The 18,106-nt window shown below is 35.5% G+C and overlaps 2 protein-coding genes across 3 annotated transcripts; one reads left to right on the top strand and one right to left on the bottom strand.

The window, feature by feature from the left end:
• The first annotated feature begins 337 nt into the window (after positions 1-337).
• LOC130806473 (ankyrin repeat-containing protein At5g02620-like) lies at positions 338-5,419 on the top strand. The gene is made up of 3 exons (XM_057671584.1): positions 338-1,369; positions 2,242-2,651; positions 4,334-5,419. The coding sequence occupies exons 1-3, from the start codon at positions 832-834 to the stop codon at positions 5,195-5,197; spliced, it is 1,812 nt and encodes a 603-aa protein (XP_057527567.1). The 5' UTR covers positions 338-831; the 3' UTR covers positions 5,198-5,419.
• Positions 5,420-5,512: 93 nt separating this feature from the next.
• On the bottom strand, positions 5,513-11,890 carry LOC130806462 (type I inositol polyphosphate 5-phosphatase 13-like). Of its 2 annotated transcripts, XM_057671571.1 has the most exons (11): positions 10,861-11,890; positions 9,444-9,696; positions 8,464-9,271; positions 8,111-8,235; positions 7,940-8,024; positions 7,652-7,817; positions 7,512-7,552; positions 7,142-7,412; positions 6,927-7,050; positions 6,486-6,846; positions 5,513-6,208 (listed from the first exon to the last, which is right to left on the bottom strand). In XM_057671571.1, exons 1-11 carry the CDS (start codon positions 11,744-11,746, stop codon positions 5,870-5,872), a joined length of 3,459 nt encoding a protein of 1,152 aa, XP_057527554.1. In that variant the 5' UTR covers positions 11,747-11,890; the 3' UTR covers positions 5,513-5,869. The 2 variants fall into 2 exon arrangements, with proteins under 2 accessions (XP_057527554.1, XP_057527545.1); XM_057671562.1 differs by having other exon boundaries at positions 7,512-7,817; positions 10,861-11,852.
• Between the last annotated feature and the right edge of the window lie 6,216 nt (positions 11,891-18,106).

The following is an 18,106-nucleotide window of genomic DNA, read 5'->3' as shown; positions in this document are numbered from 1 at the left end:
CAAGGCTAACGTTGTATTGCAGGATTTGAGGTCTCATCAACGGAAGGATCATAAGCACTTTCAGCATACTGACAGTTACCCTCGATTACACCTTATATCCAGGTATTTAAATGTATTTTGCAATTCCTCGTTTCATCACCAAAACAACATATATTATTATATGAGAAGGTCTTAAGAAGAGATTGTATCTTATTAAGAGTTAATTATTCTATCTTAAATATATCGTGAGAATATAAACTGTTTATTTATAAATTATAATTATCTATTAGAGACGGCGTCACACCAAAATTAACTTTTTTTTTATTAACCTTTGAATTATAACAAATCATGTGCGACGAACGGTCGAACGCTAGACTACAAAAGTGTCGCCTCCCACCAACAGTACCATTTTGATATTCCTTTTTGATACTTTATATAATTCATCAATACAATACCATGGGTTTCTTTCAGAGCTTTCAATTCGTAGAAGCAGATTCAAAGCTCTGCCTAATTGCATTTCTCTTTTGACTGCAATTATGGGTTTTGTTGATCACTTTGACTCTTTGGGTCACTGTTAAAGGTAAGAAGGTCTCTCCTTACCTGGTACCACTTCCCTCTCTTTGAGTTTATAAAACATTTTCTCAAGAATTTTTCTGGGTTTTCTAAATCAGGGTTTCTGATATGATATCATATGATTGTCATTTTTTTCCAGTTTTTAAGGGGCTGATCCCTGAAATTGGGCAGTTTTTCCTTCAATTGAAGATGAATATTTGAAGTTCAAATTGGGATTTTTGGGGAAAATTTTTTTGGGTTTTGCTTAAATTGATAAAACCTGTACATTTGAGCTCAATCATGGAGAAAACAGAAGGTAAAAAAATGGAGAAGCAATCAAGTTTTCGTAGGGTGATAGAGAAACAAGTTAGCTTTAGAAATGTGATAGACAAATTTGAAAGTTCTGGAAAAACAATGGAAAAATTGGGGAGTTTTCGTGGTGCAGTTATGGAGAAACAGAAGAGTTTTCGTGGTTTATTAGAGAAACAAAAGAGTTTTCACTTGATAATGGAGAGGCAATTTGGCTTTGTTGGTAGTGAGAAGAAGAAAAACAAAGATTCCCCAGGAAAACGAGGCGATTCGCCTCTTCATTTGTATGCTAGAGCTGGTAATCTAAGCAAAATCAAAGAGATATTTCAGAATTCTGAAAATGATGATTGTAAAATTTTGCTTTGTAAGCAAAATCAGGAAGGAGAAACACCCCTTTATGTTGCTGCTGAAAATGGGCATGCTTTGATAGTAAGAGAGTTTATGAAATATTTGGATTTGGACACTGCATCAATAGGAGCTAGAAGTGGTTATGATCCTTTTCATATTGCTGCAAGACAAGGTCATATTGGTAAGACTTTCTATCTTATTTGGGAATTCTTTATCTTCTATTACTATATTTAGATGTCATTGATATGGTAGAAATCGGAAATGAATGGTTAAAGAGAATATATGTGGATAATCATTAGAACTGATATATTGGTTCATATAAGCAATTTCAATCTTTTGGGAATAAGGCTCTGGTATTGTTGTTGTGATGTAGTTGTTGCAGTTTTATTGTCATTGTATTTGTATGTTCTGAAGCCAAATTACATGTTACACAACCTTGTTTTGTTTCATTGGATGTCTATTTAGCCAACGTTATCTAAAGCTATATTACTTGGACTCTTCATTTTGCATCACGTACCCTTGTCTGATCCTTCCTTGGACATTCGTATGGCACTTAGACACTTCATTTTAGGCGTATAATTGAATATTCTACTTATCTGACACTTGGACAAGTGTCAGTATCCAACATCAATATCCGAGTCCAAGTAACATAGATCTGAAGTTGAGGTCATTTGTTTATCAGTAATGATACCTAGAACTAAAAATCTGTAGCAAAGTGGTTACAAAAGCTACTCTTCTTGAAAAAAAAAAAGAGGAAATTGAGGGTGCTGGGGTTAGGCAATGAAATCTGCCCATCAGGATTTATAATTGTTTCGCTCCAATATTAAATGCTTCATGTAGGGGATGAAATCAGCCCATTGTGCTTTAAAAAGAATACATTCAACAAGATTGGACTTGTAGTTTTGATGTGCATACTTGAATATGGCATCAAGAGTTATTGCACTGAGTTTGAATCCCCTTCCCTGTTTTAGACTTTTAGTTGTGTTTGTGCAGTGTTACAGTAAGTGCGACCCGATCTCTTACTGATAAATACGTTTCTTTTAAAATACGCAGAGGTTCTGAAAGAACTTCTATGTACTTTCCCCAACTTGGCTATGACAACCGATCCATCTAATACAACTGCTTTACACACGGCTGCTACTCAAGGAAACATTGAAGTTGTAAATCTCCTCCTAGAAACGGACTCAAACCTTGCTAAGATAGCCAGAAATAATGGTAAAACAGTCCTTCATTCAGCTGCAAGAATGGGACACCTGGAAGTGGTCAAGGCGCTCTTAGAAAAGGATCCAAGTATTGGTTTTAGGACGGATAGGAAGGGTCAAGCGGCACTTCACATGGCTGTAAAAGGACAAAATCAAGATATTGTGATTGAGTTGCTAAAACCTGATCCATCAATCTTGAGTTTGGAGGATAACAAGGGTAACACTGCATTGCACATTGCAATGAAGAAGGGACGTACACAGGTTATTTCTTCCTCCTTAAAACTATTACATTAGTTCCTGACTTTTGGGTATATTCTTTTTCAAGCAATTAGGTGAATACACTAATACGTTTAAGTCATATAAAAAACGATTGAAAAAATTTAAGAGGAACAATAGAGTTGTGTGCTTGGTATTTTGAATTATTTCCTTCACCTTTTAGTAGTTTATGCGAGTGGAACAATTTTTTTTGGAGATCTTGTTATGAGAAGAGGATAAAGTGAGGTAGAAAATGACTCTTTTATGATGAGGAAAGAGAGATAACTACACAATGACAGGAAGTTTGTGTAACAGACAGGGTTGTCTCCGGTAGTCATTCACATCACTGAGAGATCATGGCTACTGTATAACTGTTTTAGATAGTATAACAGCAAGAATCTGTAAATAAAATGTAGTTTAGCTGTGATGTAAAATATAGGATGTAAGGGAATGTAATAAAAATGTATTGATTCAAAAACTACAAAAAACACTAGCATTCGAGAGGCATGCAATCTTCCGAAAATGAGTATAAAACTCAAAGTCTAATAAAATTTTCTGATATCATTCTCTACTCCTCTTCTTTATTCATACTACTTTACCTACCAACTAACGCATACTAAAATACCCATAATATCCTCATATCCAATATATGGCACTTTGCTATCACTTTAAAACAACAATACAATTATACAAGGAAAGTGTTGCATCTGTTGAGAAATAGAAAGTACTTTGTAGTTTGTAAGATGCTGTATCCGCATTAATACTAGATTAAGACTGTAATATCTTTGTAGTTTGGAGTTTCAAACTTTATATATTCGCACTCCCACTTTATTTTTGTGCAAGTGGCAACGCCAAAATAATCTCCAAATTGTGTACTAGATAAGACTGTAGTTGTGTTGCTCAAGTGTAATTGGAAGGAAAGGAAGAGAAGGGGAGAGTAGGGCAGGAAGGAAGAGAAAGGGAGGGGAGGGGAGATACGTGTGTTTTCCTTCCAAATCTTTCTCATGTTAAAAGGATTTGTTTTGTTTAACATGTGATGAAGTTCTTACCTCCAATTTCCTTTCCATTTCCTTCCCTTCCGCCTATTGGTGCATGAGAGAATTACTATCCCCCTTTCTTTCATTCCATTTCCTTTGAATCAAACATAGTGTATTGTATTGCTTAAGTGTATTTGGAAGGTAAGGAAGGGAAAGATACAGTGGGGTTGGGGAAGGAAGGGAAAGGGAGGGAAGGGGAGATTGGTGTGTTTTTCCTTCCAAATATTTTCCATGTTAATTAGATTTGTTTTGTTTAAAATGTGAAGAAGTTCTTCCTTCTAATTTTCTTTCCCCCATTTCCCTCCTGTTTCCTTATTGGTATCCAAATGAGATAAAGACAATCCCTCCATTTCCCTCCCCTTCCTTTCCTTCCATTTCCTTTGAATCAAACATGGTGTAATTGTGTTGCTTAAGTGTAATTTGAAGGGAAGGGAAGGGGTAGGGTGAGATCGGTGTGTTTTCCTTCTAAATCATTCCCGTGTAGAATTGTTTTTAACAATGTGAAGGAGTTTTTCCTTCCAATTCCTTTCTCCCTATTCCTCCTATTGTTATCCAAATGAGGGAAATACAATCCCTCCATTTCCCTCCTCTTTCTTTCCTTCAATTTCCTTTGAATCAAACATATTCTAACTGTGTTGCTTAAATCTGCAGATTGTTCATTGCCTGCTACAGTTTGATGGCATAGACATCAATGCAATCAACAAGTCAGGTGAGACTGTACTTGATATTGCTGAAAAAGTTGGTCCACCTGACCTGATTTCAGTGCTAATAGAGGCTGGAGCACTCACTTCGAAAGAACTTGGAAAGCCCCCGAGCACGGAGAAGCAACTTAAGAAAACTGTGAGTGACATCAAACATAACGTGAAGTCTCAGCTGCAACAAACCCATCAAACAGATGTAAGGGTCCAGAAGATTGCTAAAAAGCTCAAGAAACTTCACACCAACGGCCTAAATAATGCAATAAACAATGCAACAGTTGTGGCTGTTCTCATAGCCACCGTTGCGTTTGCTGCTATCTTCCAAGTGCCTGGCCAATACGTCGAGCAGAAGACACCTGGACAATCTCTTGGACAAGCTCAAATTGCCAATAGCAAGGCATTCACTATATTCTTTGTGTTTGACAGTGCCTCATTGTTCATCTCCCTTGCTGTTGTTGTAGTCCAGACGTCTGTGGTCGTCATTGAGCAGAAGGCAAAAAGACAACTCATGTTTGTTATAAACAAACTAATGTGGGTGGCTTGTCTCTGCATCTCTGTTGCCTTCATTGCTCTCTCGTATGTCGTGGTGGGCCCACATGGTAGGTGGCTTGCAATATGGGCGACAGTGATTGGAGCTGTGATTATGATCCCAATCATCGGCTCCATGTTCTATTGTGTGATTATTCATCGATTGGATGAATCAAAATCAAGAAGGATTAAGAGAGCTGAGAGCAAGTCACTTTCCTATACTATGTCGGCTGTTGCTTCTGATCCAGAATTCTTGAGCACGGAATATAAGAGAATGTATGTACTTTAAGTAATCAATAGTTTGTGTGTTTTTGTGTATAATTATTACACCGATAGGGCGTGTGTTGAGCAGTGATCCATTTCCTTGAGCTTGACAAGAACAATTTTTCAGGCAAAGGAAAGAGAAGATCACATTTCTAGCTGTGATTTAATCTCTTTAATGTAAGCATAACCGTCGATCCCCATCTCTATGATGGCATCTTTACTGTTAATATAATTGTTTGATGAGCCATTTCCGATTTTAGATGTCAGTTAAAAGAAACGAGATTCACCCTAAAACACTCGATGTTCAGATGAGGATGTATTCTAGGTAGAAAGTTGCAAAGAGCAAAAACAGAGTTATTACTATAATCAGGTTGAGAGTGCAAAATTTTGCACCACTTACAATTTTGCGTTCTCTACACTAAAAACATACATCTTTGCTATTACAATGTTTCCATGGTAGAAGTAAACGACGTTTTGCCGCCAAAAGAATCAAGTGAATGTGGGAGGGAGTTCTGGTTGATCTACATCTTCCAAGTTATACAGCGACCAGCTCCATGTATTTACAGACACATGTTAAAAGACGATCTATAATAAAAGTAAACATACATTTCCGTTGCACCCCTAGCGTAAAAAAGGAAGGTCTCTGGAAATTCTAGTTCTAAAAAACGAAGGAGTTCTAGTTGATCTCCCCAAGACATCAACCACGATCAACCATGTCAAGGTTATTATCACGACGCTGACTTTCAGAACGATAATGGGAGCTATTACTTCCTCTCCTTGAGCTATTTGTTCTTGATCCGATGTGTGATCTCCTTGTTGAGTAGCAATGACGTACACGGATGCGATGCGTTGTGAACTCCATTGAGGTACTGCACTTAATTTGAACTGCCAGTACGACTTCCTTGTCTCTGGTGTCTTCACACCACCAGTTTTGAGGAACCCCATCGACTAAGTCTCCCAATGTATGAGATTCTGTATGCCGCACTGTCACATCCATGCTTTGTTCAGTGTCGATTACACCACACGCTGGTGAGACCTGCACAACAATGTGCAAGCACCCATATCATAACACACTTCATGAACATAAATTAGAAATTTCAATGATCATCTTATGTATACAACTCGTTTATGGCAAAATCCTGTTCATCACCCAATTTCGAGATTAACAAGACCCGACCATACCCAAGAACAACCCAACATGATCAACCTATTAAAACATGACTTGAATACTGATATACCAGTTCTAGTTGGAAGTAAAGAAGAAAATGATGATTGATAAGAGATTGTCTTCTATATACTGTGTAAAACATTACCTCAAGCCAAGTAGGAAAGCCGAAGGAGGCTCTGGGCTGAAGATCAGTTGGTTCTCCATTGACATTGATGGTGCATTGACCTTCACATATGATATGAAACACAGCTTCCTTGTTTTTGCTCTTGTTAGTGATCTGAAGAAAGGAAGTCTCCTGGTTTTGAAGACTTATGCTATCTGTGCTAACTGCTGTGTCAGGTATCACAGATAATTCTTGAAGCAAAGATTCGATTTCCTTGCTAGTTTTCATGACCTCGCCAAATTCTTTCCTTCTAACTGATCTATCTACTCTTGCAAGATGAACACTGAATTTGCATCGAACAGGTTTGTGATCACTTTCAGTGACGTCCATGCAAGCTTCGTACCTGTTTAAAGAGAAGAGTGTGTGTATTGTAAGTGGTGGGAGTGCTCCGTTGTTGAGGATTAATAATTAAGTGAAACATACATTTGTATTGAGGCGAGTATTGGACAGTTCAAACTGCACACTGATACTGGTCCAGTACGACAATCACGATATATTACTCTATCACACCAAGCAGGAATTCGTTTCTTCTCCCCTGAATCATAGCCTGTAAAGGTGGAAAGATGGTGCAATGAGATGAACGGAGTACAGGTATATTAACCAAAAATATAATGATAATTATTTAATCTGTAGTCTACCTCCTAACCCTGGTACATGCCTTTCGAATTTGTAAGTCGGAGGAAACTTAATCATGGCCTCGCGCATTCCCTGGAAAACTTTCCCAGCTTTCATTTCTGCTCGAAGTTGATCCTTTTCTCGTAGCCAATCAAAGCTTCTTTGAGATACAAAATCTCTTGCCTCGTCATACGATATTCCAAAGAGCCGATAATTAAAGTCTCCGAGAAACACGACCATATCTGCTTCTGCTAAATCAGGCCGGACACCCTCATCAGAGTTTCCACTGGGACCCTGCAAAACCCGATAGTAAAGGCACCTAAGGCTTATCAATCAAAGAAAACTTGCAATATGATAGTCATTTGAAGGAGTTATGATCACAGTCTCACGTACATTTGCAGGACGAAGCACTTGGGATGCCGAATAAGCTCCAGCTGCAAGAGAGAGGAGCAATGGGAAGCCAGAAGAATAAAGGAGCCAAAATAAATATATGCACAATGCAAGAGAGCAATACAAAAGCAGACATCGCATACCAGCAGCAACATTCAGTAAGTGAGATTGCCTCGAGAAGACCATTGTTTTCCAGATGTGATCAAAATCAGCATTACGACGACTAACTGCTTCCAAATGTGCTGCTAAGTGACAATTCACAAAGCAAAGTATTCTATCATGGACTCTCAATCTCAAGCCTACTCCTCCCTGCAAGTTTGATAATAAAGCCAATTAGTCCTGCACAATTATACAGACCATAGTAGCAATAAACTTTTACAGCATTACAATTTGCTTGCATACATGGGAAGATTACTGAATAATGGGCATACCTTGTTACCAATTGTTCGGCCAAAACCACAAGCAACAGCTGCAACATCAAGGTCTCCAGCATGCATCCTCATATTCTTTCTTACCCTGAAACACAGACGTATTGACCATCATGGGTACACAGAAACATGACTATGATGGGTCCCAGAAGTTTATTAAAAACACTCAGTTACCAGATAGCTATAAGCAAACCAGCAAGCTGCCGAGAGCCTACGCGTTCAAATACAATTCCTTCATCTAAGATCCTACCAATAGCATCCTGCCAAATTTGCCCTATGGCACTACCTTCTAGTCCTACCTGTGAATACAACAGAAGTTAAAAAAAGCATAGAAAGGGAAATTGACATCTTCACTAAACCTTCATCCATCAAATAAGCATAAACCCCCAGCCATTTTAACAATCATTGCAGGGTTTGAATCGAAAAGTATCGAACTTTTTGAGGTTTTGAAATTTAGATTATTATTAAAGAAAATTGTGTTCAATAAGACTTTCATAATAGTATAAGGAATTTGGGGAGATCCTCACTGTTTCTTTCGCCGCAGACATGGCAAGGAAGCCAGCTCCCATTTCCACTTCTTGCAATCCAACCACAATGATTCCAACATCCGACACTACAGAACCTAGCCATGATCTGAGTGCTTCTGGGTTGGGTTTCCCTTGACCAACATTCCATGTTCCTACCAACATCTTTATGCTTTCTCGTCTCGTGTACAACAATTCTTTAGAAGACAATGCAGTGCGTACTATACCATCGATTGGCCCAGGGGACGTGAGGTGCCATCCACGTATACCACCATGAATAGCCATGCTGAAAACATAACCTCCACCTATCGCCATCTTTATCACTGGACTACTATGAGCAACCCACCCTGCTAATAGATTTCCGTCAAGATCCAGCAACTGGACCACACCACTAGCATATCCTACCCATAGCCTAGAGCCTTGGGTGCAAAAACATAGAACAGCGGAATGATGATGATTGAAATCTTGGAGACGATTTCCATTTGAATCCCACTGCAAAATTACACCGTTTGAACAACCACTCCAAATCGATCCATCAGCAGTTAACACTAGTGCCTCCGTTTTCTTGTTATCCTCATTAAATGCCCCTGTACCTCTTGAAGCTACTCTACGAACAGCATCAGCTGCGCCCATGATAGCATTACGTGATTTCTGGAGAAACCCCTGCGACTTTTCCTTCTTGGATTGAGAAACAAATTTAACCTTCATCTCATCTTCTACTATTTGATCCTCACGCACTGGCATCTCTGCCCGATTTTCAACATTGCCCTCAATGTTAAACACTTTGATAAGTTCCTTTGTACGCGCATCCCTATTATGGGAAACCAAATATTAGACTAATCACTAATGTGAAGTTTACAAAGCATTACATGATAGCTTTGTAGCATTAAAGAACACAAGGTTTATACAACACATATGATCCTATTTTGTTTACTTCCCAGAACAAACATCATGAAGAAAATAAGAAGAGGTATGAAACATACCATAATGAGAAGGATAGATTAGTGGCACACCACACTCTTCCTTTGCAATGATCAGATAGCATAACCTTAATATCTGAAGCTGAGATATTGCATACACCATTCACAGTAACCTGACTTCTCAAGTCCACACTAGACCTTTCCACTAACAGAGCAGCCATGTGCTTTTCCTCTGCTGTTAGAGACAGAGATTTCTCTATCGAGTCCCATGGCCATATTTTGATAACACCAACTTCTGCACCAGACCACAGGTCACCTGCAGAACCAAAAAGCTCAAAGTTTATACAATTCCAGTGCAACTTTATGATTATAATACTTCTAGTCTTTCCACAACATTTTTGACTTCAGCGAACACGAGTGTTCATGAATTCTGAATTCTAATTTAACTCTTGCCGTTGGGACTAAAGCTTTGGCTTTCTTGTTGCTCAAATTTGCAAAACATCACAATTTGAAAATATCAATATTAATCGGGAAATTCCACGTGGTGACTCTAAGTTTTTGGCTTTTCCACAGATGTTTTTTTTAATTCGCAGTGACCTTGAGCTTTCAAATTTTCCACGTGGTACTTAAAATGTTAAATTTTTGGTTAAATTAAGTATTTATTTCAACTGAATATCGAAATGTGTGGTCAAATAGAATGATCACGACGTTTGTTTTTTTTTTTAAAAATGTCATTAAGTTGGATAAAAATAACATAAAGTTTAAAAAAAACTTAAAAGTTATCTACCACGTGAAAATATTAAAAAGTCAGGGTCACCACATGAATTTAAAAAAAGGTTTTTCCGCCACGTGAAAAAGCCGAAAATTCAGGGTTACCAAATGGAATTTCCCTAATTAATATGTAGACCAGAAAGGTTAATATCAGAATCAAGATCATCCAACCTTTTTTTCCAATTCATTCAACAGCAATTGTGATATTATGCAACCAATATAATCATCAATCACAATCTATACTTAATGTTATTACTTTTTTAAACATTATAACCTTTACCGCACCATATCTCAAACCCAAAATATTATTCAAAACTCCCACCTTCATATGATTTTCCTTTAAAAAGACCCATATATCAAACAAAACTAAAATTTGTTTGTAAATTACATCAAAATTGAAATAGGAAATGAATTTTTAAAAGTAGCAGAATTTGACCAACCATAAACCATAAAAAATGGCTTTAATCTGAACTAAATAGGTAGACAATTTCAATTTTCAAAATAACCTCTCTACCCATTTCAATCCCTTCCTAAAATCATTTCATAACCATTGAATACAACCGTTAACAACCCATCAAAAAGATAGTGGCTTAGAAGGAATTCAAGCCTAGGTCTTAGACACCATTCCTAAACCTAATGAAAAGAACAGGAGAACACCAAAAATCAGCAAAAAAATTTGAAAACACAATTGAAATATAAATAAAATTACCATAAGAAGACATGATCAAAGCTAGAATAGGTCCCTTATGAGCTTGCCAAGAAAGACATTCACGAAAAGGCGAAGCCAAATCATCAACACTACCAAAACCACCAGAATCCAAATTTTGATCCATTTTCCATGACCTAATCTTTCCATCTTTATGTCCAGTCCAAACCAATCTATTCCCATGATCAACCACCATGCACATTGTAGGAGAAGTCACAGCAGACTCATAAAACGGCGACGTATCTTCATCCCCACGTTTCCCTCTCCCGCCAAAACCAACTCCAGCTTCGTACCTATCTTTAAAATTCCAATACCTAACCCCATTTTCTTGACCCGCCCATAACTGACTATCCGTACAAGCAATCGTCCTCAAAAACCTCCCAGCTTGTGTCTCCCTTAACGGGTGGGGCCTAACCTCCAAAGCAGGTGGGCGGGTCGGGTGAACCGCAGAACGAATCGGAGACTTAAAAATCCCAACCCCACCGTTTGCTGTAAACTCCGGCATTGCCAATCGCTGATCATCTTCATCATTTGTTGATGAAATAACGGGAAGCGAAACAGAGTGATCGTATTTAGGGTTAGGTGCGGAAGAGTAATTGGAAGCGTAAGGGAAGAAAACATCGGTTTCATCATCGGAATCATCATAAAAGGTGCGTTGATTGAGGTGATTGGTGATTACATTTGTGATTCTGACTTCATCAAGGGAGTTATTTCTGAGTTGGATTGCACGATTTGAATTAGAAGCGGCAATAGAGGATGATGTAGCAGAAGTTCCATGGCGGATTTGGGAGCTGAGAGAGTGGGATTTGCGGTTAGAATGAGGTACATTGGAGGTTGAAAATGGCGATGATGGTGGATCTCTGTCTTGGTCATGATCATTATTATCCATTGTTGTGGAAAATGGAGAAAAATAGAAAGAGAGAAGGGAGGAAATTGATTGTGTTTGAAAGAGAAGAATGGAGAATGGAGAATGGAGAAGCGGGAAGGAAGGGAATGTCAACGGACACGAGTGTTTTTAGTTTTTGTTTGTTGGTTGTCTTATGTCAATTCTAAATTGTCCAGGGATCATCCCAACTTCTGTCATCAATTTCACCATCATGTTTTTAGGTTGGTAGGGGTGTCAGATACTCTCTCTCCATCACTCATTTCACCTAGTACCTAATTACCACTTTTATTTTAATTCATCCAATTTATTTTATATTATTTTTATTTTTTATAATGATTTATCAATTTTTTTAAAATTTTATTCGAAGTATATTTTTTCTTACTTTTAATTTTATTTATAAATTTTAATTTTCTTTTAATTTCATCCGTAAAATTTATTTTATTATCTCTCTTTATTTTTACTAATATCCACTTTTTTTAAAAAAATTTCACGCTTTCTCTTTAATTTAATTATAATCGGACAGAGAGATTACGGTGATAATAAATAGAAGTACTTTATTTTTAAAGTATTTGTGATTTGTGGCAATAAGTGTATGATATTACTAGTTATTATTAGTAAAATAAAATTCGTGCAATATTCGGATATGTTAGTAATATATTTAAAAAGCGATTTATAAAGAAAAATACAAATATAGTTTATTATTTATTAAATTTGAATTTTTTCGTTAAAATGTAATAATCAAACAATAACAATGTTACTAATTGAGAATAGAGAATTGGATGTGAAAACGAGTCAAATATGCATAAATATTTTAAAAAATAGAGAATTGCTTAATATTATTTAGGGAGTGTTTTCAACGATTACAGACATACTTTCTCTGTTTTATTATACTTGCTATTAATAGTGACATTTCTCCACTGAATATATCACCATCAGCAGCAAGTATTTTATACGTAGCAAGTATTTCAGAACGGAGGAAGTATAAAATACTTTCACAGTTTCATATTACTTGCAACATTATAAAATCAGACAATATTCATTCACCACTCTTAATTAATGATTAGTTTTTAATTTATAAGTTAAAACATAGTGAAGTTGAATCTTGTTTGATTCGTGTCAATGCAAATATTTTTAATATCACATTTTAATAAATTTTTTATACATAATTAAGATATTAAAGATCGAATTAGCGTATTAAATTCCATAAAAAGTAAAAAATATGTAAATATTTTAAAACGGAGAAAGTAATAATTTACAATCATGCTTTGTAAGTAAAACATTTGACAAAGATTAAACATTTATAAGGTCAGTTTTCATAAAAACATTGATTTTTAAATCATTTAAAATATTCGCTTCTATAACAGGTAGAACTTCATATTGTAATAAAATCTATTTTATTATTTACCTTAAATATTGTAACTTCAAACATTTAAAGAATAGTTGATGATTTGTTATAACTTTTTTTCATTTATTTTTATGCAAAATTTGACATGACTAAGTAAATTGTCAAATAAGATAAGATGAAATCAATAAATATTCAAATGATTGATGAGGATGTAAAACTTACAAATTTTAGAGAATTCACTATTTTTTCAATTGAAGTAAGTATTATTTTTTTTCAGATAAAATCTTAAATTTGATTATCATATAGTTTTTCTCTTCCCTAAGCCTACTTCACAACAACAGCAACAACAACAACAACAACAACAATAATAATAATAATAAAGACCGAAGAACATATAACAAAGTAAAAATGCATTTAAAGGTGTTTAAAACATAACCGATGATCTAATATTTACCCAACTTTGTAACCAAATTCTTCTTTAATTCAAAATGAATTTAAAATTGTGTGAAAATCACTAGACATAAAACTCAATTTTAAACCGACCCAAAACACATAACGTTATAGTCTCTAAATGCTTCTATAGATTATTTCAAAATCAAGTCAATGAAGAAGGTTGAATAGTGATTGGCGAATAATGGATGAGATTGTCGGACTCAAAACTTACCATAAATTTAAATGGAGTTTGTCATGGTAACATTTATTTAATTAATTAATTAATTTAAATTGTTAATGTCATATTACCTTAATACCCTTTGACCTTTCGTATTGATCTTGACTTTCGGTCAATGGGTTTTTTCTGAATACCCTAACCTTCTTGATTGGGCCATGAGTTAATAACCTTCAAATACCCTAACTTCCCCTGGAAGGTAACCTCCAAATTGACCTAACTTTCCTTTTGACAACTACCCTTCATTGCTCATTTCATGGTTCCCCTTCTTTAGTGCTGATAACCGCTCCCTATTACCCATGATAATCAACCTCCTCTCAGAAGTAACTTCTTTTCCACCACTATAAATAGAGACAACCATTAGAGAGGAAAGGAGAATCAGAGAATAAACCTTCTAATATCCTTACTCATACTCCTTTTCATCAGCCTACCCAAACACAAGCAATCTAAATCCCGATACTCTGTTCCTACATTCAATCTATAATCGTTTATTCCTTAATCTCACATCTCCGTTCTAACTTGAGCGTCGGAGGGGATTTCCCGAAGATCACCCCCGAACAAGGCTAACGTGTTGTGTTGTAGAAATTCAAGTCACTTCCTTCTACGAATCGTCGTTTCTGACAATACTTTCACTTCCAGTATTTCAAGTGTCTTCCACTTCCTCATTTCATTACGAACAGAGTTCATTAACTTGTTTGTTCCATAAAATACAAATGTTGCTTTTGTGGGCGGCCATTAACTTTTCATCTTTTGTGTGCACAATCTGAGGCGGGCCCCATTTCATAGTCTATTTGGAATTTAGAAGAGAGACGATGAAAGATTATTCAACTTTTTCAAATGGAATCTTAAACAAATGTTATAAGTCGAATCGGTAATGATGGAACCAATTTTCGTTAACCACCAAGGAAATAGACTCCTTAACCACCACAATTTTATTTTTTTTTTTGAAAGAAACACTACAATGTGTTTAATATCACTTGATAGGGGCAAAGACATTTTAAAAATTTTAAATTTTCCTAGTTTTCAATAAAAATAGTTATAATTAGACTAGCTAAAAATTCTATGCAAAAAATAAAATTAATAATTAAAAGTTCTACTTTTATCTCATATGATAATATAGATTACACATTTTGATTAATATATAAAACTTATATTGTTGAATCACTTATTCATTTAATTAAAATAGGTATTGATTACTTAAACTGTTAATATCGATATTTGTGACTCTTAATTGATGAAGATATATCATGCAATAACGAAGAGTTTTGGTGTAAACTATACTTCTTTAAATATGCAACACAAAGCGATTGAAAAGTACTTTAGATGAATAAATAATATAAATATGGAATTTTATGTTTTTATCATAACGTGAAATTTTTTATCATTCGAGACTAGAGAATGGTGGAACTTTTTCATTTTAATTTTCCAATATATCAAATTATTATTTAAATGATTTAAATAAAATAAAAGCAAGCTTGAACCCTTATTTAAAAAGGATGATTAGATTTTGGATTAAAAAAAAGCCTACTTACATAAATTTTTGACTTTGTATAGAATTAGACTTGTAGAATCTTCTCTATTTTTAAGCATATTCAGGCTCAAATAGAAGAAAACTATAAATTGTATGTCATTGACTTTCTATATAATAATATACACAAATTTTTGTATGAGACGGTCTCACCGTGAGACGCGCCCCATATTTGAGTTAAATAGCCCAATAATGGAAACTATTAACATAATGGACTTTTTGTATAGACTCGTCTCACAGTGAGACGGTCTCATACAAAAAGGTTTGAATAATATATGGATGGACATGAGTCGGATTTGAGTCGGATTCAATTAGACCCAGATCTTAATCCCATTTTTTTTGTTCGAATTAAACATTATTATCATCATCATCATACCCACTGTATCCCGCCCATAGAAAACTATGAACAAGTTCTGGCAAGGAAAAGAAGGCGGCAACTTATACCCATATAGGAGAGCACGGTCAAAGAATCCCTCAACTCTAGAAAGATCATAAGTAGTTCTGCAACGAAAAACCTGAGTGGGGTTGACGCTAACTCCATAAGCCTCTAACTTATCACACAAGTGTGACCCTTAAACATAAAATAAAGTTAAATAAAATGTATAAAAAGGAATAAAATAAAAAAAATTAATAAAAATTCTACGTGGTAACCCTGACGTTTGAGGTTTTCCACGTGGTAACCAAAACTTTTAAAAAATCCACGTGGTAATTCTGAGGTTTACCAAATTGTTCCACCGTGACCTTTTTGCACAAAAAAACGTTAATAAACATTAATTTGGAAGCTTTAAGGCTGTTGTATGCCTATTAATGCGACTCACCATTTTAAATTTCATCAGTTTCAACATTTTCCCCCAAAATATAAACCTTAATTCACCATTTCAAGTACTATATTTGAAGTTAGGGGGAAAAATATGATTTGGATGAAAGATGGTAAAGTAAGGATTTATGTTTTGGAGGAAAAGGTTGAAACTAATAGAACTTGAAAAAGTGAGTAGCATAAATAGGCGTATAGCAGCCTTAAAGCTTTGAAATTAACATTTGCCAACATTTTATGTGCAAAAAGGTCAAGGTGGAACAATTTGGTATACCTCAGGGTTACTGCGTGGATTTTTTAAAAGTTTTGGTTACCACGTGGAAAACCCAAAACCTCAAGATTACCACCTGAAATTTTCCAAAAGTAAAATAAAATAAAAAAATAAAAAAAAATAAAAAGAGCCAGAGAACAAGAGTACCAACAGGTAAGCAAAAGGAGATCAATAGTTTAAAACATGAATAAGGCGCCTCCAACTACCCCTTTTCTAGTCAGGTCCTCGAAAAGGTGTAACTCATACAAATATTCACCGATTGGGTGTAACATCCCGAAAAAACTCGAATCGTTAAAAGAGAGATTTTTTTATATTTTAAAAGAAAACCAAGCAGGACCCGAGTTAAACCAACATGTCATAAAGGCACGAGAAAACGAAAATTTTAAAGTTAAAACTTGCGGATCGAGTTCTACTAGAGTTATTGTAGATTGATTAGTGATATCGTAGTCTTAGCAGCGGATAAAAGATATGAAAACAAAAGTCCAAGGAGTACATCTCGAGAGCGAAGTAGCCTCTTGAATAAATCCATTTCTAAAAACTAATAAAGTTCGAAATTAAAATCCTTTCGTACTCTATCTCTTTTATTCTTCAGATGTAATCCTCACTCCCCAGTCTGCAACTTAACTCACTGCTAGTTATTAACCCGGAAAGGAAAAACAACATCATCGCAGGATCGTTAAGATCAAAGGTAAACGTCAGCAAAAACATCTCTTATAACATTAACATTAACATTATAGGATAAAGCACAATGGCAACTTACCATACGTCGGCTACAGTTCAATATTTACTTTTTAATAAACATCAAATGATTCATTGAGTCAGTCAGCCATACTGCTGTACTTTTCCAGCCATACTGCCGAACAAAACCCCAAACTTCCGGAGTAAGACAATACATTAGGGGTAGCTAACCCCTAAACAAGTCTCTACCTTAGGCAACACGCCTTGCTTCGGTGCCTATGGTTAAGTATGCATACCCCCGCGGTGGCTCATAATGCCCCCACAAACCGCGAGTAAAATCTTTCCACCAATCGACGTCATGCTACGTCTACTTTAAAGTTAGTGAGGTCATACTACCTCTACTCATCAAGTTATTGAAATTATATCTCTTAAATATGAAAGCATAACATCACCTTCACACTTTATTCAATATATTATTATTATTATTATTCCTTTATAACAACCAATCCACAATGTATAAAATTTTACTGCGTGTACGTACCTTAAGAAAGCAAAAGCAAATCTTAAATGAAACTATCAACTTCCCGTCAAGAATCGACTTCCTACACGATTCAATCGTACATACAGGAATAAGCATATATTCACACTTTCTCAAACCACAACCAAGGCGCGCACACACACACACATCTAACATCAAGCCACACTTGCAAACAATTCATGATCACACAACATACTTCATCACAACATAACATCAAATAAAATTCAGATTTAGTATTCTGTCCAGAACAGTATGTTAACACTGCCAAACTGAAATTCCGACTTCACCGTTGCGTCTGGAAGGCGTCAAAAACCCCGGGTAGCAATTTTCATAATTCATAATGTACTCTAAGTATTTTTAACCTATTTTCAAGACAAAAAGTGTCCCAAAAACATATTTTTTTACCATTTTTCTAACCATACGGGATTCACCAAAATTCATCAACAAATGAATTCCAAATGGTACATTGCCTATCAAATATTAATGACCAAATTTATATTATTCTTATGAACCATCTTTGAG

Source organism: Amaranthus tricolor, chromosome 1 (assembly GCF_026212465.1).
Source record: "Amaranthus tricolor cultivar Red isolate AtriRed21 chromosome 1, ASM2621246v1, whole genome shotgun sequence".
In the NCBI taxonomy this organism is placed as follows: domain Eukaryota; kingdom Viridiplantae; phylum Streptophyta; class Magnoliopsida; order Caryophyllales; family Amaranthaceae; genus Amaranthus; species Amaranthus tricolor.
This window is presented reverse-complemented; position numbering and strand designations above follow the sequence as displayed.